This window comes from Mirounga angustirostris, unplaced genomic scaffold (genome assembly GCF_029215605.1).
Source record: "Mirounga angustirostris isolate CCGP_5_RB_7025 unplaced genomic scaffold, mMirAng1.0.hap1 SCAF_8, whole genome shotgun sequence".
Lineage (NCBI taxonomy): Eukaryota > Metazoa > Chordata > Mammalia > Carnivora > Phocidae > Mirounga > Mirounga angustirostris.
In genome coordinates, this window is record NW_026991716.1 from 73,425,120 (window position 1) to 73,449,927 (window position 24,808).

The 24,808-nt window shown below is 47.6% G+C and overlaps 1 protein-coding gene and 1 long non-coding RNA gene across 4 annotated transcripts in view; one reads left to right on the top strand and one right to left on the bottom strand.

Annotated features, from left to right (window-relative positions):
- The window catches only part of NT5E (5'-nucleotidase ecto), a 56,360-nt gene that overhangs the window by 20,891 nt on the left and 10,661 nt on the right, over nucleotides 1–24,808 (top strand). For both annotated transcript variants that reach the window (XM_064597836.1, XM_045867190.3), the window contains exons 2-4: nucleotides 3,492–3,714; nucleotides 8,212–8,400; nucleotides 24,478–24,675. In XM_064597836.1, coding sequence (XP_064453906.1) covers nucleotides 3,492–3,714; nucleotides 8,212–8,400; nucleotides 24,478–24,675 — 610 coding nt within the window. The remainder of the gene's footprint in view (nucleotides 1–3,491; nucleotides 3,715–8,211; nucleotides 8,401–24,477; nucleotides 24,676–24,808) is intronic.
- On the bottom strand, nucleotides 7,490–19,505 carry LOC135365579 (uncharacterized). Of its 2 annotated transcripts, none has more exons than XR_010413689.1 (4): nucleotides 19,322–19,505; nucleotides 10,779–11,089; nucleotides 10,135–10,565; nucleotides 7,490–7,893 (listed from the first exon to the last, which is right to left on the bottom strand). It is a non-coding gene; the product is annotated as an uncharacterized LOC135365579 (long non-coding RNA). The 2 variants fall into 2 exon arrangements; XR_010413690.1 differs by lacking the exon at nucleotides 19,322–19,505 and adding an exon at nucleotides 14,882–15,033.

The window sequence follows — 24,808 nt, forward strand, 5'->3', positions numbered from 1 at the left end:
AAATAAATAAATAAAATCTTTAAAAAAAAATCTATTACCAAGTATTCATTCAGTGGTACACTGCTCTGCTCCAGAGGGACTGAGTGGGCAGGTACGGGGCTATACAGAGGGGACCATCAGAGCAGAGGAAGTACATCAAATTCAGAAAGGGAACTCAATGAAGGGTTCTTAGGAAGTATCTCTTTTGGAAAGATCATCACACTTCAGGAGTGAAAGCCATTGACTGAATAAGGGAGTAAAAGCATGGTATAAAAAAAAGGAATACTCCTCTTCTGTTCTGTTCTACTCAGTTCTAATCATCTACCTATCTGTATTTCAATCAACCAGTCATCATTTACCTGTTATATACAAAGGCACAAAGATGAGTGAGAGCATGAAAACTGCAGGTACTTAGGGTTTTATCTGCTAGGCTTTATGCAAAGCTCTTTATATCCAAGCATAGAGGTTAAGAAGGTTGGAGTCAAACAGAAGTGGTTCTAGTCCCAGCTCTACCACTTACTACTTACGTGACCTTGAACTATTCATTCAGTGTCTCTAGATCTGTTTTCATTGTAAAATGATAATAGTAATAATACCAATCTCACAGCACAAAATCAGGTTTTTCTTAATAAAACCACTTTGCATGATGCTGGCGTGTGGCAAGTGCTTAGTAAATGCTGTTCCATTTTTATTACAACCTTTGTTTTATTCACAAGAGGAAGCTGTGGTTTACAGTGTGCTCTGGTTGAGCTCATGAGTGGTGGAGCCAGCCCTGCCTGGTTGTCTCATACTTTAGCAGATGGTGGGTGTCAGAAATAAGGCTGGAGGGGAAGGCAAGGCCAGATGGCTCAAGGAGCTCAGGATGTTGAATTTTATCACACGAGCAGTGGAGAACCACCGTAGGACCTTACAGTTGAGATTGACAAGATAAACTTTGCATTTTGGTTTTTTTAATTTTTTAAAAGACTTTATCTGAGAGAGAGAGAGACAGATAGTGATAGAGATACTGAGAGAGAGCACAAGCGGGAAGAAGAGGGAGAAGCCGGCTCCCGCTGAGCAGGGAGCCCGACGCGGAGTTCGATCCCAGGACCCTGGGATCATGACCTGAGCTGAAGGCAGCCTGAGCCACCCAGGCACCCCAAACTTTGCATTTTAGAACGATTTTTTTCTGGCAGCACTATGTTGAATGGTTCGGAGGAAGGAATGGTGCTAGCTGAAAGCCAGTGAGGAGGCTGTGGCAGTGGTCCAGGAGGGAACGGGCGAGGAATGCATGCCGGGGGATGGATGGAACGGAGCATTTAGCCAAAGGCGGGATGCTGGCGGGGGGTGAGGAAGAGCTAACAAGTGGGGGGCATTCAGCTGCCCCAGGGTATCTGGCTTCCTTGACTGGGTAGATGGAGGCAGCTTGGGCCAACATGGTGGATCCCAGAGGAAGGGACTTTGAGCATGGTAAACATGGGTGCTTGTGAGTCCTTGGAGGGAAGCATCTGCATGGCAGTTGGACACAGAGAACTAAAGGTCAGGGGGAAAGTCAGGACTGCAGATGTTCACTTCCGAGTGGAAGATGTGGATGTGAAGGAGCTCATTCAGCTGGTCTCTGCTCAGCCCTGAGCACCCAGATCAGGGCTCCTCTCCCCACAGATAGGAAAAGATAGCCACCATCACTGCTTTCAGGGTGTTACACTCAGGGGAGGAGACATCAAACAAGTCACAAGTAGATGAAAAAGGTAACTCCAACGGTCGCCGAACGCTAGCAACGTAATGCTGTGGGTAAACGGCAAGGTGGCTGACACATTGGATAATCTGCCATGAAGAATGAGAGAAATACTCACTTTTTAAGACTTCACAGTTAGGCAAGACAGTTCACTGTAATCCCATAAGGGAGACTGATTTTGCCACAGGAAGAAACCGTGATGTTCTAAAGAGAAGATAGACAATTACCCAAGACTGGGAGACCCTTTTAAGACTTAGGTCAGCCTCTAAGGTTGAAGTAATTAGTTAAGAGGAAGAAGTAAAAACGAGTGGATACTCAGAGGGTCGGGGACGAGGCAAATTCACACATTCTGAGTTTCATCAGGGAGACAGGTATGTGGGAATGTGAGGACACTGTGTTGCTTTGTGTGTATAAAGGTACACATGAGGATATCACATACACGGTTCTTTGAGCCCCAGATGCTCACGGGGTGCCTGGGTGGCGGGTGAGGGGCCACAGCGCTGAGCAGGGTGGAGGCAGTAGGACACGGCGGCTCAGGGAGCACGCAGTCTGGTGAGGGCCCACGAACATGCTGAACATGCCTCCAGAGTGCGGAATGTGCTGGGAAAGGAGTGGGGCCTGTGAGAGAATCCAGGGAGGCCCTGATCTCAGTTGACGGGTCACCAACCAGCACTTCCAGGTCTGCTCCCAAATGATGGCAAAGCGAAGCAAAATCAGGTGTGGTATTTGGAAAGTTTGAGACTCACTGGCTTAAGTACTAAGTCAGCAAACAGCCTGCCAGAGCAGGTAAGCAGGTGCCTGGGGGAGATAAGCTTATGCGAGGAGGCCAAGAGAGAAAGGGATGGAAGGAAGAAACCCGGAATGCCGGGTTTTGTCAGGATTACTCTGGGGGAAGCTGCCAGATGTCAGAGCGTTGTTTTGGGCCCAGTGGCCACTCCCAGAGCAGTGAGGACTGGGAGAGAGCAAAGAAGGCGGGCGGCAAGGGCACCTTTCAACCATGCCAGCTCCTCACCAAGTCCCATGCTCAGAGCCGGCCAACAGCACTGCACCATCCCAATCTTCCTTGGATGTGAAACTGCTGGGGATGAAACCCAGGGCGGCCCAGAGCTGCCCGACAGAGGGCACCCGTGACACCCTGCACGATGTGGAGAAAGCCATCTGCTGTTGGCCTTTGGGGATCTTCATTTTCCCCGAAGAATTAGAGGACCACACGGTTGTTGGGAAGAAAGAGTTGTGGGAGCATAAGGGAGGAATGATTGAGGAGATGCGGCGATGGGACGAGGAGAGGCTCTGGTTTCTCTATTAACAGTACGTTTCCAGTTGCCTTTTGCTACAGTCCTCTTGATTTCAGTGGTTCTCCCAGCAGATGGGCGGTCACAACAGTTGGGTGGGCAGATTGAAATGTGGGTTTATGAGAGAAAACAGAAGCTGGAAAGGCTGGGGAAAGCTTAGGAAAGGTAGATTCTCCAACTTGCCCCAGACCTGGGGATGGCAGGATGGTGAACGTGTGGCCAGCTTCCCAGGCGACTCCTGCATGCATCGATGCCATCTTCAGTAGGTGGTGCGGAACCTGGGAAGCAATTCCCAACTGAGCCTGATGATCTGTGTGCCCATGGGCCCAACCCCAGGGGCACTGAGTAAAATCTCTGGGCGTGAGGATGACAGAGGTCATGCGGTCAGCTCCTAGAGCCCCATCAGGTTTGGGATTCACTGGGCTCATGTGTCATATTCTTTACAGTATGTTTCTGTTAGAAATTCCAGAGTACCTAATTCTTGTTCTCTTTTCCCTTTCTACCAGGCACTGGGAAATCATGAATTTGATAATGGTGTAGAAGGACTGATTGATCCACTCCTCAAAGAGGCCAAATTTCCAATTCTGAGTGCAAATATTAAAGCAAAGGGGCCACTAGCGTCTCAAATATCAGGACTTTATATGCCATATAAAATTCTTCCTGTTGGTGATGAAGTTGTGGGAATTGTTGGATATACTTCAAAAGAAACCCCTGTTCTCTCAAATCCAGGTATTTTCTACTTTTATAGCACTCATTGGTTGCAAATAGATGTATTAAATCAGAGCTTGGCATGATTTTTATGGACTGTGGATAAAAGCTGGAACAACATGTGGTGTTGGGCAAGTAGTCTACTTGGGATAACATTGATGAAACCAGTCTGGTGGCCTCCACGTTGTTCTAAATTACTTCTTAAAGACATTGCTCTTTTTTCAGTGAACTTCCTTGTTGACATACACAGTATCTTTGTTTAATTCAGTGGATTCAGAATTGGGCAAGAAAGCTGTTTACGTCCAGGGTTAACATTACAGAATAATTTACTGGAGAATGAAACATAAGTCACTGCCCCTTTTCCTGTGGAGTCAGAGGGCCCGGAGCTAGGGTTTTACCTCAGTTTACCTTACCTTTCCTTTTCTAGTATGATCATTAGATGTCTAGTTAACTCTCCTTTCTTTCTGTTCATTATCTATCTTTTCTATTTAATGACTTTGTTGTATCTGGCTTTCTGAGGAATACATATCCTTGAGAAGTCCTATGGTGTATATATCCTAATATAAATGTCTTACATATGCTATATTTCATACAGCATGAACATATACGTGCGTACATATATAATCCTAAAGTTATTCAAGAAACATTTTTGAGGCACTTTCACAGGAACACTTTGACCGAAACACTCTGGCAGCGAAAACGAAAATGACTTTTTTTCTAAATCATCCAAATCCGTTTTCTTCCCATATTTGAAGGGAATAAAAAGGGCAACTGACAGGAATAAAAGGCGCAGCACAGGGGATTTAGTCAGTGGTCCTGTAGTAGCGTTGTGTGGGGACAGGTGGTAACAGCCCTTGTGGAGAGCAGAGCGAAAAGAAACAGGAGAAGGAAAACCAGGCGCAGGCATTCTCCAGAAGCAGGGGTTTTCATGAAGCATTAACTGATAAAGGCCCTGCAGTCATTTAGCAATTAGAAAAGTGATCTATTTATTGTTGTTGCTAGAGTCAGTCCAGACCACTGGGAATGACGGGAAGGCCAGCGTGCTGGGTCCTGAGCTGCTGTGAGGGCAGAGGGTCCTGCCGCCGGCCCAGGGGCAGGGCCCACACGGGGCTTCTCTGGGGACCGAGCCTCTGCACGCTGTGTGACACCTGGTCACCAAAGAGCTGTTGAGGTGTTGTGGAGCCAGGAGGTGGCTGTGGTCAGGATGAGTCACCGGCTTTCCACGTGTTTCAGAAGCACTCTTCTAAGAAGCGTGTGGTCCCATCTGCGGCCCCAGCTGACAATCTCAGGTGCTCCCTGCCCCCCACCACACACACACAGCCTGACCACTGCTCCCTGCCCTGGGGATCTGACCTCCCCTGAGGCCAACGGGCACCGCCTCCGGCTTCCTGGGGCTTTTCTGCAAAGACGACCACGTGGGGATGGCAGAGTGAACCAGGCTTCCTGATGGCAGACAAGCCAGTTGCCAGTGTCGGGCGGGCTGGGATGACGTGGCCCGGTTGCTGCCACCCTTGTCCCTGCTCCCCTTGAACGCTCCTGCTCTGTGTCCCCAGCTCCCACAGAAAATCCCTCCCCCTGAGCACCTCCCCCGGATTACATTTGTCCCTTACGGTCAGCTTCCTGCGCCGGCCTGAGCAGCCTGAGGACAGAGCCTAGGGCTCCTCTCAGTGAATATCCAGGACCTAGTATAGAGGCCAGAGGAGGAGCTTTAGATAAAGATGTGGACTTGTTGAATAATTGAATAATTCTGTGTCTCTATAATTTCTATTCTACCCACTGGTTTTTGAAATTGTTCAAGACAGAATGTAATTAAATGCCGTAAGAGAGTCACACAGGGAATGGGGGAACGTCTTTTAGGAGCAGGGGGTAAGTGAAAGGAGTGATGGCCAGCTTGGAGGTCCTGCGGACTTGAAGAAGCTCCTTGGCCCCCTCCAGGGCACGCAGGACATCCTGGGGCAAAGGGCATTCCAGCCGTGAGGTCAGAGTCACATGCTGGGAGGCAAGCCCCGTGAGGGCAGCGACCTTCTCTGTCTCCTCCACTGCTCTGTGCTCTGTACCGTGCCTGGCATATGGGAAGTTCTCAATAAATGTTGCTGGAATTAACACATGAGAGCAGGGAAGCATGGGGGCCACCGTCTCAGAAGAGCGAATAGTTCAGTTTCTTGGAACAGAGGTTCCAAGCAGGGAAGGCAGAAAGTGGGGTGAGGAGTAGATTGCCTCCTGAATGACTGACCAAGGAGTTCAGGCATGACGGGGAGAAAAGCGTCATCCCTTCTGGAATAGTCACCAGTAAGAAAGGAGGGGTTGTCGGTGAAGAGATATAAGGGCTCCAGAAGTCAGCCCCCCTTTGCTGGGACTCTGGTAGCACCCCGTATTAGTCCTTGACTGGGCTAATGTCTCTGAAGGGGTGATGATGCCCTTCCAGCAGCTCCCAGAAGAGGAAGGCTGGATGGTGTAGGGACTGACGCCAGTGCTGGGCAGGGGTGGAGCAGTGTTTCTGGGGACACTCGCTTCTACCAAGACCACAGGCCCAGCGCACGCGTTCTTCCTGCAGCTCTCGGGCCCCTGGTCCAGCCCCATCCTTCCAGTCCTCGTGGCCTGGGTGCCCGCAGGTATATAGCATACACAGTTCGTTCATTTTAGCCAGACAGTGACACTCCTGTAACCCCCCAAGAGATCCTGAAATAGATCCCATACTTTGTGTGTGATGACGGATCCCGAGAGGCTCCTAACGTGTCAGAAGACATTTCTTTGTCCTCAGAGGCATTTCTCTGAACCTTTCTTCCTTGTTGCCAGCCAAACAAAAGCAGATGGCAGCCTTCTCTGAGGGGCTCATTATTCATTCATTCTTTCGTTCTTTCCTCTGAGTGCCTACGTGTAGGCACTGTTCTAGGCTCCAGGGATGCTGACCAAAAAAAAAAAAAAAAAGAAAGAAAAGAAAATCTCTGCCTACTGCAGTTTAAGTTTAGTGGGCAAATAAATGAGTAGAATATTTGGTGTGTCAGAAGGTGGTAAGTGCTAAGCAGTAGGGAGAATGGCAAGTGGGGCCGGGGGTGGGTGCAACTTGTCAACTTAAAGGGAGGCTCGGGGAGCTCGCAGAGAAAGTGACATGGCACTGTGGGGTGACCGGGGAGCCCCGGGCTTCTTGGAGTGGTAAGCGAGAAGCAGATTATTCTTGATGTTTTCATGGCAGACAATGGTGGCCAGGCTGTTACCACTGCTGTTTAAGTGTCCCCTGTGAGCTGGGGACAGCACGACCAGTCCAGCGTGGCACCCCTGTGAGTTGCTGGGTGTCTGGGCCGTGGGTCCACACAGTCACAGCCACACCCCGCAGCCTGGTCCCCGGGGTGCTCTCCTGTTAGCACTGCAAGGGGGAGTAAGCAGGGAAGAAAGTGCACACTCCCTGTGCCAGCAGTAGCTGGGTGAGACCGTGTCCAAGGCAGAGCTCGAGAATGCGCCAGAGTCGGCCTTACCGAGTGAACAAGGCACAGCATCAACGGGTGTGTTAGGACTGATGTTCGAGGACTCATTGCCGACAGAGTTTTAAGTTTGAAGACTGATTATCCTGAACTGGCAAACGAAGGCTTAGATGTACTAATCTGGGTCCCCCCCCCCCCCCGCCCGGTTTTATTGAGATACAACCAACCCACCGCACTAAGTGTAAGGTGTCTAAGCAACATGATGACAGATCCTACAACACGCTCATGTGCTCAGGCACTTTCTGCCTTGGCACAATGGAAGTCTGAATGTAAAAACACACTTTTTCCAGCAGAGAGAATCATTATAATTTAATTTACAGCACCGAATCAAGTAACATAAAAGAAATCACTTTTAACAAAAATACCAGAACTAAGACATAAAAGTGAATGTTTTCTTACAAAGTACTTAGCTTTTAACAAAAATACCAGAACTAAGACATAAAAATGAATGTTTTTCTTACAAAGTACTTTGCTTGGGAAACTGTGTACATTTCTAAAGTAGCCACTGGTCAAAGAAAGCTAGGACTAATCTTGCAGAGTTCCTCTTAGGTCCTGTGACACAAGTCTTAGGAGTATTTTCAATAAGGAGAAATCTTTGTCTTTTGTGAATAAATTTGCTCGTTGGAAGTAAATGCCGTTCTGAGCCATGCCTTGTGAACTGGATCAAGTCAAGATGGGTACAGCTATGTCTTGCTCAAGAAATAATGTGACTGAGAAACATCTGATATTAAAAACACATTTTTAAAAAATAGGTTTGCAGGTTTGAAGCCTCCTCATAGCTTGAGATTACATTAGAGCAACATAATATCATTCACAACCTTAACCTAAAGCAACGTTAAGTGAATGTAACTAAGGATATTGATGCGAATTTTTATTGGCTTTTTAGGGATTTTATATTTAATTTACAAATATGTTTTGGTTTTAGTAATTTAAGAGCTTTAGTAGATAAAGGTGTTTTTACTCTACGTGTTAGTATGTGTAATAAGCAATATAATAAAAATTATTAATAAATGTCCATTTTATTTATTTTGTTCCTTAGGAAGGAATTTAGTATTTGAAGATGAAATCGCTGCATTGCAGCCTGAAGTTGATAAGCTAAAAACTCTAAATGTGAACAAAATTATTGCACTGGGACACTCTGGTTTTGAAATGGATAAACTCATCGCTCAGAAAGTGAAGGGAGTGGACATCGTGGTGGGAGGACACTCCAACACATTTCTTTATACAGGTAATTGTTTCAAAAGGATTATACTGGCCAGGATGTCTAGATAACTTAGTCTCTTTGCCTTTGTAACTGTTACTATTTTTACTACTATTTAACACATAATATATATTACATATATTTTGTAATATGTAATATATATGTAATACACATATATAGTAACATGTAAATCGTATTCAGAGACATTAAGAATAATATATTGGTTTCATGATTATGTCAATTCCATTTATTTATGTATATTATAAATATATATAAAACATGTATAAAATACACTATAAAATAAAAAGATTACTGAGCCCCAGCCAAAAATCAGTTTATATCAAAAAGCAACATATCATATAAAAATTTTTAAGTATAGGAGCACCTGGGTGACTCAGTCCATTAAGCATCTGCCTAAGCATTCAGCTCAGGTCATGATCCCAGGGTCCTGGGATCGAGCCCTGCGTCAGGCTCTCTGCTCAGCGGGGAACCTGCTTCTCCCTCTCCCACTCCCCCTGCTTGTGCTCTCTCGCTTGCACTATCTTTCAAATAAATAAAATCTTTAAAAAAAATTTAAGTAGGGTGCCTGTGTGGCTCAGTCATTAAGCGTCTGCCTTTGGCTCAGGTCATGATCCCGGGGTCCTGGGATCTAGTCCCTCATTGGGCTCCCTGCTCTGCGGGAAGCCTGCTTCTCCCTCTGCCTGCCGCTCCCCCTGCTTGTGCTCTCTCTCTCTCTCTGATAAATAAATTAAATAAAATCTTTTAAAAAAAATAAAATAATTTTAAGTATAAACAAAATAATGCAAATAAGGCCTTCACAAGTCAGGGTGACAGATTTGATTTGCAGGTTCACAGGTAGCAGGGGCTGAACTCTGGGCTCAAGTCCTAATTCTTCTTCATACTAGGACCGTGCGTTGGAAGTCATAGACCCCGATGCTCCTGAAAGCATGTCCATTCCCCTCCCTCCCTCCCTCTCTTCCTCCCCTACCACTTTCCCTCCCACCCTCCCTCCCTCTTTCTCTCTCTCCTTGATGTTAGGTAGTTTTAGTTAGAAAACCTCTTTTTTTCCCTTCTATGTTGAACTTATAATGTCCCAAAACTTTTGAGTCTGGCTGGCTTGGTGAGTCTTTCCTACCATGCCCTCTGCCCCCATGTCCCCCCCTCCCCAACTACTGCATGGAGATTTGAAGGACTTTTAGGAAAAAGAAGAGGAGGAGGAAGGTTTCCTGGTAACTGACTGTTAATCAGCTAGTGGGAAGGAAGGCTTTGGCAGGGAACACCCCTGTCTTTGAAGAAGTTGCTGCTTCACCCACCTCCGTATGGGCTAAGGTGATCCTATTTTTATAAAAGCAAAAAAAAAAAATACCCAAAATTGTTAAAAGGGGGCACCCTGGTTGCTCAGTTGAGTGTCTGCCTTTGGCTCAGGTCATGATCCCGGGGTCCTGGGATCGAGTCCCTCCCGGGGCTCACTGCTCAGTGGGGAGCCTGCTTCTCCCACTGCCCCTCCTCCCACTCATGTGTGCTCTCTCTCTCCCCCCGCCAAATACATAAAATTTTTAACAAATGTTAAAAGGGGTTATCACAAAGAATACAGGTAATTTTCACTTTCTTCTTAGCACTTTTGAGTATTTTCAAATGAACGCATGTTGCTTTTATAATCAGAAAGAGAGACACAAATTATAAAAAGAAAAGAAAGAAACAATATTGCGTCCAAAGTCTTCCTTCCTGATTCACGTCAGAGACCATGAGCAGGTCACTCACCCTCTCTGAACCTGTTAGCTTTGCTTCAAAATTGGGGTGATAAGGCTCCAAGTGCCCCATTGTTGTGAGAATGACGGGAGGTGGTATATGTATACGTGGGAGAACACTTCAGAAACTGTAGAGAGCTGTGTCCTGGCGGGCAGCCGTGTGGAGGCTGTCCACCCGTCCGGACAGACCAGTCCGACTGCGGACGCTGGTGAACTCCATCACAAGGTGGGCTTGACCTTCCCTTAAGAAAACCGTGTTCACGGGGTGCCTGGGTGGCTCAGTCGGTTAAGCGTCTGCCTTCGGCTCAGGTCATGGTCCCAGGGTCCTGGGATCGAGCCCCGCATCGGGCTCCCTGCTCGGCGGGAAACCTGCTTCTCCCTCTCCCACTCCCCCTGCTTGTGTTCCCTCTCTCGCTGTGTCTCTCTCTGTCAAATAAATAAAATCTTAAAAAAAAAAAAAAAAAGAAAGAAAACTGTGTTCACATATTTGACTCCTTCCTCACGCAGTTCCCTCGTAAGTGTTTTACCTCTTGGTAGACACAGGCTAGAGAATCATTTCACACTGGGTGATATGCATTAGTGGTTGTGAAATCAGTGTAGTGGGTTAAAAACTTTTAATGGACTAGACTACGGTAGGTGAGGCACTTAGTCACTCACAGGAGTATTTGTCTCGTGGAAAAAGCTGTCTGTGAGCGATGAGGACAGCGCCACGCCGGGCAGGCGGTAGGTCCGTGTGTCAGGACAGTGGCAGGCGCAGACAGTGAGGGGACTTGCTTAGCCTGAGCAGTGTCACAGTCGGACGTCCGAGGGCCACTTAGGTAACTCCAGGGCCACTAGAGGGGCGAGAGCGCTGGAGCGGGGAGAGCCCCACGGGGCACGTCACGGGGCGGCGTGGGGCGAGCTGAGACTCGGCCGTCGGGCTGGCTGGGCCACTGCTGCGGGCTCCTGTCTCCGCCCGATTTCCTCAGCTGCAGAATGAGGATGGAAACAACCCGATGAGAAAGGTCACGATGACGTCACCTCTGGAATGGACGGCGGGAGGTGAGGCGCCGCAGGACGGGGCCCCGTACCTGAGCTGTCCTTACTCCAGTCTGTCCCAGCTCAGTGGATGAGACCCGTGAACAAGCCTTCCCTGGAGCCTCTGCTTAGCTTCTGTCTGGGGCGGTGTCAGAAACCGGGGCACACGGTGCGAGCTAGATGTGTGCCTCCGACCCCTCCGTCTTGGGGAGCGTGGCTCACGCCATACTCACTTCGATCCCGAGTGAGAAGGGCATTGTAGTTGAAGAGCTGGCACACACCCACAAACACACACAGTCTCACACACAGTCTCACACACACACACACACACACACAGTCACACGCATACCACACACACAGTCACACACACACACAGTCACACAGTCACACACAGTCACACACATACCACAAACACAGTCACACACAGTCTCACACACACACAGTCACACAGTCACAGTCACACGCATACCACACACACAGTCACACCCACAAACACACACAGTCACACACAGTCACACACACACACAGTCAGTCACAGTCACACGCATACCACACACAGTCACACCCACAAACACACACAGTCACAGTCTCACACACACACACAGTCACACAGCCACACACACACAGTCACACACTCACACGCATACCACACACAGTCACACCCACAAACACACACAGTCACAGTCTCACACACACACACAGTCACACAGCCACACACACACAGTCACACACTCACACGCATACCACACACACAGTCACACAAACACACAGTCACACACAGTCTCACACACACACACAGTCACACACAGTCACACCCACAAACACAGTCACAAACACAGAGTCACACACACAGAGTCACACACACACACACACACACTGAACTTTCACAAAGAACCTGGAGTGCACCCTGGTTCTGTACTGTTTCATTTTTTTTAAAGTGTCAGTTACTACCCATTAAATTAATTTCCTCATATTGTAGCTGGCCCACGTTTTGAAAAACTCAGCTCTGAATGAAGCAGGACCAAAACGGCACATAAACAATCAAAGGAATCCACCCCCTCCATTCAGATGCTAGAGCCATTCCCCTGTTCTTCAGGATGTGCCTTTACACCATCTTAGCAACTGCCTCTTCCGGCACCCATCGGCCGTGCACGGCCTTGCCGGGTGACCAACAATTACTGTGCCCTGCTGGGCCTGAAAAGGTTCGGGGACCATGCCCGGCTTCCCATTAATGCTGCAGCCTGACCTTTTGTCCCTGTCCCTTTGTTCCAGCCAGTGAGGTCCTGCAAAACACTATGTGCGTCTTGCCAAGTAAGTGAGCTTCGTTAATGATGAATGACTGGATGAAAGAAAGATTTGGGGATAAAAATTAGGATTTGTTTATACATAAATCTTGAAGTAGATCATTACAGTTTCTGAAAAAACTGCCTCTAAAGTTTTAGTCACTTATTTCACATTTCATGGTTGCTTAGCAAGACTATTGTTCCCACGAACTGGTTCTCATGAAAATATTCAATTCTGATACTCATCATTTTGAGGGATGCAGTTAACAATTAAAGGTAATTCCAAGACAAGGGAGGAAATGAAGCATATTTGCTTGTTTAAATAAATTTTCACAACCTTAAATTCCTCTGAATTGTTTTTGGAATTAGCATAACCTAACTTGAGGTTAAATATGATTTGTAAATAAAAGTGTAGTTAAAATAATACATCCCAGGCACCTGGGTAGCTCAGTCATTAAGCGTCTGCCTTCGGCTCAGGTCATGATCCCGGCATCCTGGGATCGAGCCCCACGTCGGGCTCCCTGCTCGGCGGGAAGCCTGCTTCTCCTTCTGCCTGCCGCTCCCCCTGCTTGTGCTCTCTTTCTCTCTCAAAAATAAATAAAATCTTTAAAAAATAATAATAATACATCCTCTGGAATTTTATGTCTTGCCATGCACAGAACCCAACACACACACACACACACACATACCTGAAAGAAAATTTCACAAAGCGCCCAGATTGCACCTGATATTTTCTGTTCCGTTATTTAATTTGTTTAATGCTGGTTTTCACCTATTAAATTAACTTCATTGTACTGTTACTAGCCCATATTTTTTTAAAAACTCAGCTTTCAATGAGGCATGACTGAAACAGTGCATGAACTGCTCCCCCAGCCTGCCCGCCTCCCTCCCCGACAAATGTTGAACGTTATTCCAGGTTCTTCTGAGTACAGCCATTGTGTACGTGCAGATAACCTAGTATTGCCTGACCATGCTCACGTTGGAATGAAGGGGGGGAAGAGGTCCACCCGACTATGCTTACAGAATCTTAAAGTTGCAAGGGGTGAGGACTAGTCCCCACATGTTTTCTCAATAGGAATGAAATCCTAGAGTCACGAACTGGCCTGTGTTGTTGCCTTTGGAGAAGAACGTATGTAGTAAAGGGAGAGCAGGTTGAAAGCTGAAGCAGGTGGGCCGGGGGACTCTATGCCCCGTGCGGCCCTCGAAGGCACACTCAGTGTGCTGTTTGCCTCCCACTGTGTGAACTGAATTTTGGATCGTGCTGGTCATTCTGGCTACCTGTGGCCTTGGGTGAATGGAGACATCAGTTTCTGTATCTGCAGAATAGCAGGGTTAGAACTGCCAAGTCTACGACCCCCTGCATTCTAACATAGACTGACTGTTCCCCAGAAAGTCATCCATGCAAAGAGCCTGATTGCTTACTTTCCAGACTTTGGGGAAATAAAACTTTTTTTCGTAGAACAGCTTATGACTTCCTTCGGTTACTGCCGTGAACTTCATTATACCTCTAACTTCTTTGAGGCTCCTACCTCCAGGCTCTACACCCTGGCCCCTCCTTCTTGCTGTCATCGAATGGTCTCTAAGCCACTCCTCAGCATCGCCCAGCCTGTGGTCTTCCTCTCAGCCCCAGCTCCTGCCTTCATCCCGGTGGAGGGTTCCATGTGGATGGCTGACCCCATACCCAAGGTTCAGAGTCCCTTGATCCTCTAAACATGCGACTGTCACCTCCACGCCATTTCAGCAACTTTACAGGAGGCTGAAACTGGGTCATCATCTGGGATGGCTCCATCCCCAGGGCCCCACTATCCACCTCCCTCGTCCTAGCCTCCTGGCCTTAACTTAGAGCCTCTCACCCCTTATTCCTTGGAGAGCTGGCCATCAGCCTTACCGAAACCTCAGTCTCCTGGGCTCCTCTCTCCATCCCAGGCCAGCAGGCTTCATGTCTCTGTCCTTGTTAGCTTGGACGTGTCTATTAGGGACACCTGCCGTGGCTGTGACTAACACCTGGAAGGCGGGTGCCCGGGACTGTTGAGTGAATATTAACAGACGCAGCACCTTTCAAAGTAAGATTTCTTTACTTGACCAGTTTTCACTAAACACCTTATTTTCATTGCTTCTAGACGTAGGCACACATTTATGGAATATGAAATTCAAACCACTTCGTCTATTAGAGAATGTAAATGATTTTAAGGGCCACAGGATTTCATTCTCAAAACAAATGGGGTTTACCATGTAATTATAAATGTGACAGAGCAAAAAAAGCTAATGCTTGTTCTTCATGCTGCAGCCAGTGGCCAGACGCAGTGTGAAGGAATGCACCTGCCCTGCGTCACTGGAGTAAGTGAGGGAGGCTGAAAGCCTTTGTGGTTGCTTGCAATCATTGTTCATCTCCATTAATTTTCATTCTTGAAGTTCAGATAATCCTGCCTTTTCAAACAAGAAAATGGTCTTGTTACTTACCACATCCACAGGACAGGGAAACCCTATCCAACAAAGAACCATTTCCTTTGGGCCTCAGTGAGGACGGCTGACGTGTGTGGTTTATTAAGTGAGTTGGGAGAACCAACCAGAGGGCAGAGGTGTAGGCAGTCGCTTCAAAGATCACGTCCTTGGTGGCACAGGGACTTAACTTGTTCCAGTGGTCACTCACTCAGGACTGTTTCAGTCAACTTCTAGCCATACCCCCCAGCCTCAGCACCAGCCCCCTTCAGGGAACAGAGCCAGAGCCTTCTGGTTAATGTTAGCAGCCACGTAACACTTCTCTGTCTTAACTACGTCTCATGAGACTGCTTTCCCTGATGAAGTCGGACTGCGGGGCGCCTGGATGGCTCAGTCATTGGACGTCTGCCTTTGGCTCGGGTCATGATTCCAGCGTTCTGAGATCGAGCCCCACGTCAGGCTCTCTGCTAGGTGAGAGGTCTGCTTCTCCCTCTCCCACTCCTCCTGCTTGTGTTCCCTCTCTCGCTGTGTCTCTCTCTCTCTCTAAAATAAATAAAATCTTCAAAAAAAGATGAAGTGGGACTGTCCAAACCCCAAAATATAAAAAGAAAGAGCATAAAACATGGTCAAGGTCATTTGGCAGGGTTGAGTTATAAGGAAAGCTAATGGCCAACAATTGTGAAATCATAAACCCTTTCCACCACAAAGTACAAGTCTCCTCCTGGGATTACAATTCAGATCGCCTTAACTTTGCCTCTTCATGGTCGTCTGAGAAGATCTCCTTTTTCCCACCCTGACTGGGAAGCAGCATGGGGTGTGGAAAGGTCTTTGGACTTCAACAGACCCCTTCATAAAAATTACACCAACTGTAATCACCTGAGAGTCACAAATCTCAAGCTAACTTAGGAAGTCACTCCTCCCTTTAATAAATAAAAAGGCTCTTTATCATACAAAACCTGGAAAATATTGGGGCTTTTCTTACCCTCCCATCTGATAATTCCTTGGGAATCTTGTATTTGTCCTCATCCCCTTAATCCTAATTTTTACTTCTGCTGAATTTCAGTCACCCCTGGGCTTTCCTCTCCCAAACCATCCTTTTCTATCCATGCAGTGTCGTGCCAAATATGGGAAATTTCCTTTTCTTCATCTCCCCAAACTCCACCCACACAAGGCACTTTCCCTTCAAGCCTGCCAGTCGCCACAAGGGAGTGGGCCGCACAGCACAGCACAACCCACTACCTGCACTGAACCCTCTTCAGGGCCGCCCGCCGTTGCCTCCAGAGGGCATGGCTTGCTGGTTGATTTCTTTCTTAGCCCTCCCCACCTCCCAGTCTCCACCCATCTCCCATGCTGGTGTTCTCCTTTTCATTACTCCAGTCTCCAACCCCTTTATCCCCAGCTACCCTGAAACTCAGAATTCTCCCACCATTTTTAAGCAAATAATTAAGCGCTCTCTGTTTGCACTCCCACCCCCATCCATGTCTGTGTCCAGGAGCCGGTTGTCCCAGACAGAGGAGAGGAGAAGATGAACGGGGAGACTGACGTACCCACACGAGGGTGTGCCTGTTCTCCTAGTCATCCTGTTGGAAACTTGATCTGTCACAAGTGTTTTACTAAACAGAAAATTCTTTCTCCCTAAAATGGATTCTGCCACCCATTCCCCCCTCATTGCTATCCATCCATATATATATATATTTTTTTTTTAATTCACACAAACTATATTGGTTATTACCATAGGGTGATGGGAGTATGAGTAATTTTTTCTTCTCCATTGGCCAAATATTCTGTCATGCTAGTTTTACTCTTATTAAAAAAAGTTTTTGAAACCTCTCTAAACTCTATAACCTTAACTATTCTTTTTTTTTTAATTTTAAACTTTTTTTTATTCTTATGTTAATCCCCATACATTACATCATTAGTTTTTGATGTAATGTTCCATGATTCATTGTTTGTGCATAACACCCAGTGCTCCATGCAGAACGTGCCCTCCTCAATACCCACCACCAGGCTAACCCATCCTCCCACCCCCCTCCCCTCTAGAACCCTCAGTTTGTTTTTCAGAGTCCATCGTCTCTCATGGTTCGTCTACCCCTCCGATTTCCCCTGCTTCATTCTTCCCCTCCCGCTACCTTCTTCTTCTTCTTTTTTTTTAACATTTATTGCATTATTTGTTTCAGAGGTACAGATCTGAGATTCAACAGTCTTGCACAATTCACAGCGCTTACCAGAGCACATACCCTCCCCAGTGTTTATCACCCAGTCACCCCATCCTTCCCACCCCACCCTCCACTCCAGCAACCCTCAGTTTGTTTCCTGCAATTAAGAATTCCTCGTATCAGTGAGATCATATGATACATGTCTTTCTCTGTTTGACTTATTTCACTCAACATAATACCCTCCAGTTCCATCCACGTCTTTGCAAATGGCAAGATCTCATTCCTTTTGATGGCTGCATAATATTCCATTGTGTATATATACCACATCTTCTTTATCCAGTCATCTGTCAATGGACATCTTGGCTCTTTCCACAGTTTGGCTATTGTGGACATTGCTGCTATAAACATCGGGGTGCACGTACCCCTTCGGATCCCTACTTTTGTATCTTTGGGGTAAATACCCAGTAGTGCAATTGCTGGGTTGTATGGTAGCTCTATTTTCAACTTTTTGAGGAACCTCCATACTGTTTTCCAGAGTGGCTGCACCAGCTTGCATTCCCACCAACAGTGTAGGAGGGTTCCCCTTTCTCCGCATCCCCGCCAACATCTGTCGTTTCCTGACTTGTTAATTTTAGCCATTCTGACTGGTGTGAGGTGGTATCTCATTGACGTTTTGATTTGGATTTCCCTGATGCCAAGCGATGTTGAGCAGTTTTCATGCATCTGTTGGCCATTTTAACCTTAACTATTCTTAACTTTGTTAAAAGAAACTCTTCCACAGACAGTTTACTGACCTAGTAGGCCTTTATTCAGTGATTCATGAATTGGGCAGGATCCATCTAGCAGATAGAAAGGAGCTCCAAAGAGCTGTATGAGGCCAGAGAGACTTCTAGACCAGAGTAAGCAGGAACAAGGAAGTTACACGGGGCATTTGCTGATTGGCGAAAGCAGTGTTACTTTCCTTCCAGGGAACAAAGGGAAGTTTGGGAGCAGGCTGGGTGACTTGTGCTGAGCTGGCAAACACTGGCTCGTTGACCTCGACCTGCCCTTTCTGGGACAGCTGGGCACACTTAAGTGTCGGTTTGCTGACGTGGGGCTCAATACGAGCGACTCCATCTTGGCCTAAACGTGTTACTTTAACAACTCGAGCTGTCATAAATACTTCTGTTAAATAATTTTTAAAAAGGAGTTATGTACTCAGTTCGAGAATCTGAGCTACATACACAAATGACCAAATGTATCTTCTTACCTTTAAAAAATAAGAAACCAGGGATGTGGTGCTTTATCCCAAGCAGGCTGGCTGTGTCTTACTCAGTTCTCTTATCCTCAGTCTATACGTTTCGCCCAGACCTAGAAACACCTGCAGTTTTGAATGCGTGACTGCTAATCCAGAAGAGAATTTCCAAATACTCTGTCATGATTTGGAAGCAGGCCTTTGGTCATGCCAGATGATCTCCAGGTTCGCAGAGATAAACTCGTTTAACTTGTGTCCTCCATGCTTGATTGCTCACCAGTGTGACTGAGATGAATGATTTGTGAGAATCAGCTGTTAAGAGCCCTCACTAACCACAAAGACACAGCATTTCACATTGTATATAACCGCTCTGGGAATGCCTTCTCCAGCTAAATGCTGACTTTCCCAAAAAAATATATCCAGTATACATCAATTTATGGTCATATGTACCTCCTTTTTAATCTCAAGAAATGAAGTTATTACTCCTGAAAAGAGCACTGTGAGTAAATGGAACTACAAGAAGGTCACATTAAGATGAAAACCAGTCTCTCTCTCCCCATCCCATTCCTTTGGACTCGGCATTTTAACAGGCTATAGTGATAGAACAGTGTTATGATTTTTTTTTAATTTGTCATATGAAACCCTGCTCTATAATGTAAAAAGCAAACGGGAAGTCTGGTGCCTGGGAAGCTACTGGGCCCTAGGGATGGCTAGATCCTATGGTGAAGAGAAGAAGACAAGAAGTGGACAGCTGGGGCATCTCTCCTTCCCCAGCTCTGTCTCCATAAGGCAGCCTCTGCTGACCTCAGGAAGAGAAAGCACAAACCTTGGGCCTGGCCCTGTGGAGCAGGGGAGATCCAGAGCACCGGGCACCTGTCGGAGCTTGGTAAATGTTTGTTGAATGAGTGAGTGAATGTGTGGTGATCCCTTGCTCACCCTACAGGACTCCCTTATTTGTTCCAACCCCTCAGGACTGGGTAAAGCCAACGGCCTGGATTTTATGAGGGTTTTGTGCCCAGCCTGTGTCCTTCTCCAAGACCCATCATCTGCTTCAGACCTCCCAGTACTCACGGCACGTCCAAGAGCAAGAATTTGAGCAGTCAATCGAAGCATGTGCGAAACAGAGGGCCAGAGTCCAGATACGGAGAATGTCAGGTGGCCCGTCAAGCTCCCTCAGGAAACAGGACAGCTTGCGTGTCATGGTGGGGTGCGGAGATGGCTGAGGACACTGCGACTCACCCCTCTGGTTGTCGAAGACCTCTTGGCCGGGAAGACGGGAGGCAGGACACAGAGCCTCAGCTGACTGGCGGGGTGCCGAGGGCCCGTCGGCCACTGGTGTCTGCCCTGTGACCTGAAGAGCAGTCGTGGCAGGGAGCCCGGAGCCGGACTCTGGCCCCAGGGCCACCGAAGCCTGCACGACCTGAGTGGTCTGCTTTACGGCTCACATTGCCACAAGATTTCCTGCAGGTGGAAGATCTCGTTGCTTAATTAAAAAAAAAAGTTAAACAACTTTTGGGCTAAACCACTAGTCAGATCTCTTGTTTTATAAGTTTAGGAAATAAATGTAGGCCCCAGGAGCTAAATGTCTCTCTCAAGGTCGTGAAGCCACATTGAAACTTGAGCTAGCCTCAAAACCCATTCTCTTGACTCCCAGCCCCGGTTCTGCTTTACAAGCCCCCACTCAGCTTATTAGTTAAGAAAACTGAATTGGGAGGGAATTGGGGGGTGGGGAGGGCACACAGACATTGCTCCCTTTACATAGGGATTTCACTTCAGGGAGAGCGCAGAAGTCTTGTCTGGTCCCTGGGAAAGCACTGGCTAAACTACTCAAGCTTAGTCATTCAACAAACATTTATTGAGTGCCTTCTATGTGCTGGGCAAACCCTGGAGACACAGCAGCCTCTCATCTCCTGGAACTTGTCTTAAAAGGGATATTGACCCTGATCAGATTTTTTTCAGCATGCAAATAAATCAATCCTATTATATATAATTACAAACCATGCTGTGAATGGAGAGGTACCACATGCTGTGAGAGCATATATAGGAAGACCTGACCAAGACTGGGGGATCAGCACACAGCCTTCTCCTGAAAGGCTGACATTTGGGCTAAGGTCAGAAAGACATCCAGGAGCTGACTTGTCAACAATGATCACTCATCTTTATTGGGCATTTACCTGAGTCCGGCTCCCCTAGCTGCGTTAACTTCTGCAATCCTCCCCGCAAGCCTATAGGCCAGTATTTTCTCCATTTTAGAGATGACTGAGCTGAAGCTGAATGACTTAACAAGCGCGCATATTGACCTTTGGTTCCAGGTCGCACCCCATACTCGAAGGCTTCCATGGGTGTGGCCTGGGAAGGGGAGAAGCTAGGTTCGCTGACTTGCAGGGCAGATGATCTAGATGAAGCTGGCAAGGCAAGAAAGGGCCATGTCATGTAGGTTATGATCCTCATGTCAAAAACTGTCACGTTTCTCCTAAGACAGTAGGAGATCTTTTAAATCAGGGAGTACATGATTATATTTATGTTTTAGAAAGGCCACTCAGGCCCGCTGTGTGGACACTGGATTAGAAAGAGGCAACAAGAGGCATACAGGGCAGTTAGGAGGCCGTTGCAGTAACTCAGGCACGAGATAATACTGACCAGGAGTGTGGCTGGCCTGAGGAGATGGAGAGAAGTAGACAGATCAAGTACTTCCAAGGAAGTTAAAAAAGACACCCAAGTCCCTTAGAAGCAATCATGTGAAATATACAAATTACTAATTATTTGTATCCAGTCCTTTCATAGGAAGTATGGAAGTTTTTTTTTTTGAGGATACTTGACACACAATGTTACATTAGTTTCAGGTGTACAACAATGTGATTCAGCATCTACATTATGCTGGGCTCACCACGGCTGTAGCCACTATCCGCCACCATACAGCGCTGTTACAGTATCATTGACTGTATTCCTTACACTGTGCCTTTCATTTCTGTGACTTACTCATCCCATAACTGGAAGCCTGTATCTCCCTTCACCCATTTTGCCCAACCCCCCCCAGTCCCCTCCCCTCTAGCAACCACCAGTTTGTTCTCCGTATTTATAGGTCTGGTTCTGCTTTTTGTTTCATTCGTTTTGTGTTTTAGATTCCACATAAGACTGAAATCATGTGGTATTTGTCTTTCTCAGTCTTATTTCACTTAGCACAATACCCTCCAGGTCCATCCATGTTGTCAGAAATGGCAAGATCTCATCCTTTCTTAGGGCTGACTCATATTTCATTGCGTAGAGGTAGCACATGGGAAGTATGGAAGTTCTTAAACCGGTTGCCACAGACGTTAAAATTGTAGCGAAGACTGCCTTGAAACATTCTGTAATTCATCAGCCAACTGAAAACCATGTCAAAGACCTACTCCCTGGCATCTCTGCCACCACGTGATCCACTGTGTTGGCCCCTTCTGGCTACTGGCCAGGCAGTTGTCCAGGCCTGTACTTGGAACTATCACATTCCTGAGGAGCTGCTGTGGCCAAGGCTCCCAGGGCAGAGCCCTGATGGTTCTATCAGGCATTTGCACTGTGCTGGGAAGTGACCCGTTTACCAAGTCTAAATGTCAGCCCGCAATCCCACAGTTTCTCCACGTTTGGTTCCCAGATTATTTATTTGCTTAGATGGCTGAAATAGAGTTCTGGTGACTTTCCTTCCTGCCAAGATGAAAAGTTGGGTTTCTAAAGACAGATGTGTGGCTCTGTGTGGAAATGTTTTGGGCATGAGCATCTTTGGCTGAATTGGATGGTACGGAAAATGTGAAGCCTTGGATTGCTTTCTCTGCCAGTGGTTTTCTGAGCTTGCCAAGTTGGGGGGACCAGAGAGCACTCAGCTGTGGAGAAAGCAGAGATGAGCCAAAATGGACCAGCTACTGCCTCAGCCACTGGGAAGCATCCTCCTTGTTCCTGATTAAGTCCCCTCAAGAAGCAGATGACATGTCTTACGTTCTAACAAAAGGAACATCAAGGCCTTTCGGAACGGAGAATGTCCCCTGTCAGACGGGAGCTGGGGTTAGTAGCTCCTATTTGTAGAATGCGAGCTGATGTGATGAGGCACTTGACCCGATCGTTGAAATTCCTGTTACATTCGTTTTAAGTTTGGTTATGTCTGTATGAGGTAGAATAGCAAAGGCTAAAAAAAGGCCAGGCTTGCCCTTCTCTAAGGTTTCCAGGAAACTGCCAGTCCTTTCTGAAACTGATTTAGTGCCTTTTCCTCCCGGATGGGGTGTTCTCCGCCACCTTGTGGACATATTGGGAACTGCGCCTCCCAATTGGCACCTGCATCTCTGGGCTCAGAGGAGGAACCACTGTCCCTAACCTGCCCCAGGTGAGAAGGTGAGAGGGGGCTGCCACACCCCCTGGTCCAGGCTCCAGGTTTGCCCCAATAAGAACCGGCACAGAATAGAATGAGGATGATGACAGTGTTAACCTTCCCTGCTCCCCTGCCGTGCATGAGATCATCCACAGCTGCTAGAGCCAGGGTCTGCCAGTCACCCAGGAGGTTGGACACTACACGTGGGGATGGGACAGGCCCCGCACTGGGTCTTAAGTCAGGTGCCTTCGTAGAAGTAGAGTTCCACAACTTTTGTCTTTTTTCTTTCTTTCTTTCTTTTTTCCAGAGGGAGTGAGAAAATGAGAAATTAAGGTTGGCAACAGCTGTTTCCTACTTGGGAGGCACTGGTATTTGTTGCACTTCTGCTCTCTGGTTCTGGAGCTGGAATGGGGACTGCTCCTGGCATCAGAGCAGGGAAGGAACAGGTTTTTCACCATACCCACCCCAGCTCGTCTTAGGTGAAAGGAGAAACCCAGAAGCAGCTTGGGGTACAAAGGTGCAGCCTCTGGGCTTGCGTTGGATTTAGGAAGTGGCCCTGGGCAGCCAGCTCTCGGGGACATTACGAGACTAGCAGTTGTAGGCTGTGTTGGGTAGTGGAGAGAACATAAGCTCCCATGCCTCACAGGCCTGCTTTTCTGTCCGCTCTCCTTCACCTACCAGACATACTGCACATAACACACATACCAGTGTGACCTTGGGCACGTTGCCTATGACAATCAGTGTTCTCAGCTGTAAAGTGGGGACAGTAATAGAACCTGCCTCATGGGATGTTTAGAAGATGAAATGAGATCTAGGGGCCAACTCTCATAACTGGTCCATGTGAGTAGCCCAACATGTGCTGAAGATTCCTGGGCCCTCTGTAAACATCTAATAGGAAGGACTGGTCCAGGGTGTGGTGGGTGGGGGGCTGATAGAAACAGTAGTGGGTTCAAAGGTATCTGTTCTATAGTCTGATTCAGAACAGCCAAACCAGGTTCTTGTCTCTGTGGTAAGGTGTGCCTGGAGGAGGGTCGCAGGTACAGATCTGAAACATGCCAGTGACGAGGGGCCAGGGCCCATGCTCCACGCAGCCGGGCTCCCCACCCGCGTGCAAGTGCACATCCAGGAGGCAGTGGTGGGGTGAGCCCTTCAGCCTCTGGGCGCGGAGTTAGCTCCCAGGCCGTCCCCCGGGGACCCTCTGACACAGAAGGCAGCAGAACCTGGCCGATGTGAGGTCTGGCTGGGTGAGTAGTGTGCATGCTAGTTGCCTACCAGTCAACGCGGCTCTTCCGAAAGGCACTTAAAGGAACGCAGATTTTAGCAGCAAAAGCGAGGACAGGCTTTGTCACTTCTGCCCATCTTCCATTAAGGATTCCAGCTCTAGATCGTGTGTCTAGGGTTCCTAGAGCTTGCCATCCCCTCATAAGGGAAAGAAATACGCATTTATTTCCTACTCTGTGCTGGGCACTGTGCTAGGAAGTTTAGACATTTAATCCTCTCAAGGGCCCTGTGAAATCAGAATTGTTATTTCACCCATTTTACAGGTGAGGAAACTGAAATGCAGGGAAGTGAAGTGGCTTGGGTAGTCTACCCAGCTCCTGGGAATGGAGCCCGGATCAGGATGGAGGTAGGATAGTCTGAGCAGTACTGCCTCTTTGTGTCCCCCGCTGCTCCAGGCACCGGACCATGGACTTGGGAAGAGCTTCCTGCTGAGTTGAGAGTGGAAGGATTCATGTGACACAGGGCCTTTGGAAACAGGGAGAGATGCGCAAGCATGGCTCTAAAAGACCAGCTGTGGAGGGCAGCAGCTAGCTCAGCCATTCAGAAGGCCTTGTGCTCTGCAGTCGGCTGTGTGCGAGGGCGGATGTGATCAGCTTTGGCTCTTCTATTTTAGGCGCTCCGCCTTCCAGAGAGGTGCCGGCTGGGAAGTATCCATTCATAGTCACGTCCGATGATGGGCGGAAAGTTCCTGTGGTCCAGGCCTATGCTTTCGGCAAATACCTAGGCTGTTTGAAGGTTGAGTTTGATGAGAAAGGAAACGTCATCGCTTCACATGGAAACCCCCTTCTTCTCAACAGCAGCATTCTCGAAGGTACGTGAAACTCAAGAGAGGGTTCCACCAATCGAAAATTAGATGGCTGGACTTGCTGGGTTGTTAATGTTTCAGGACAAGACTGTAAAACCTTTGAAGAATTCAGTTCTCCCTTAAGTTTGCCCTCTTCATG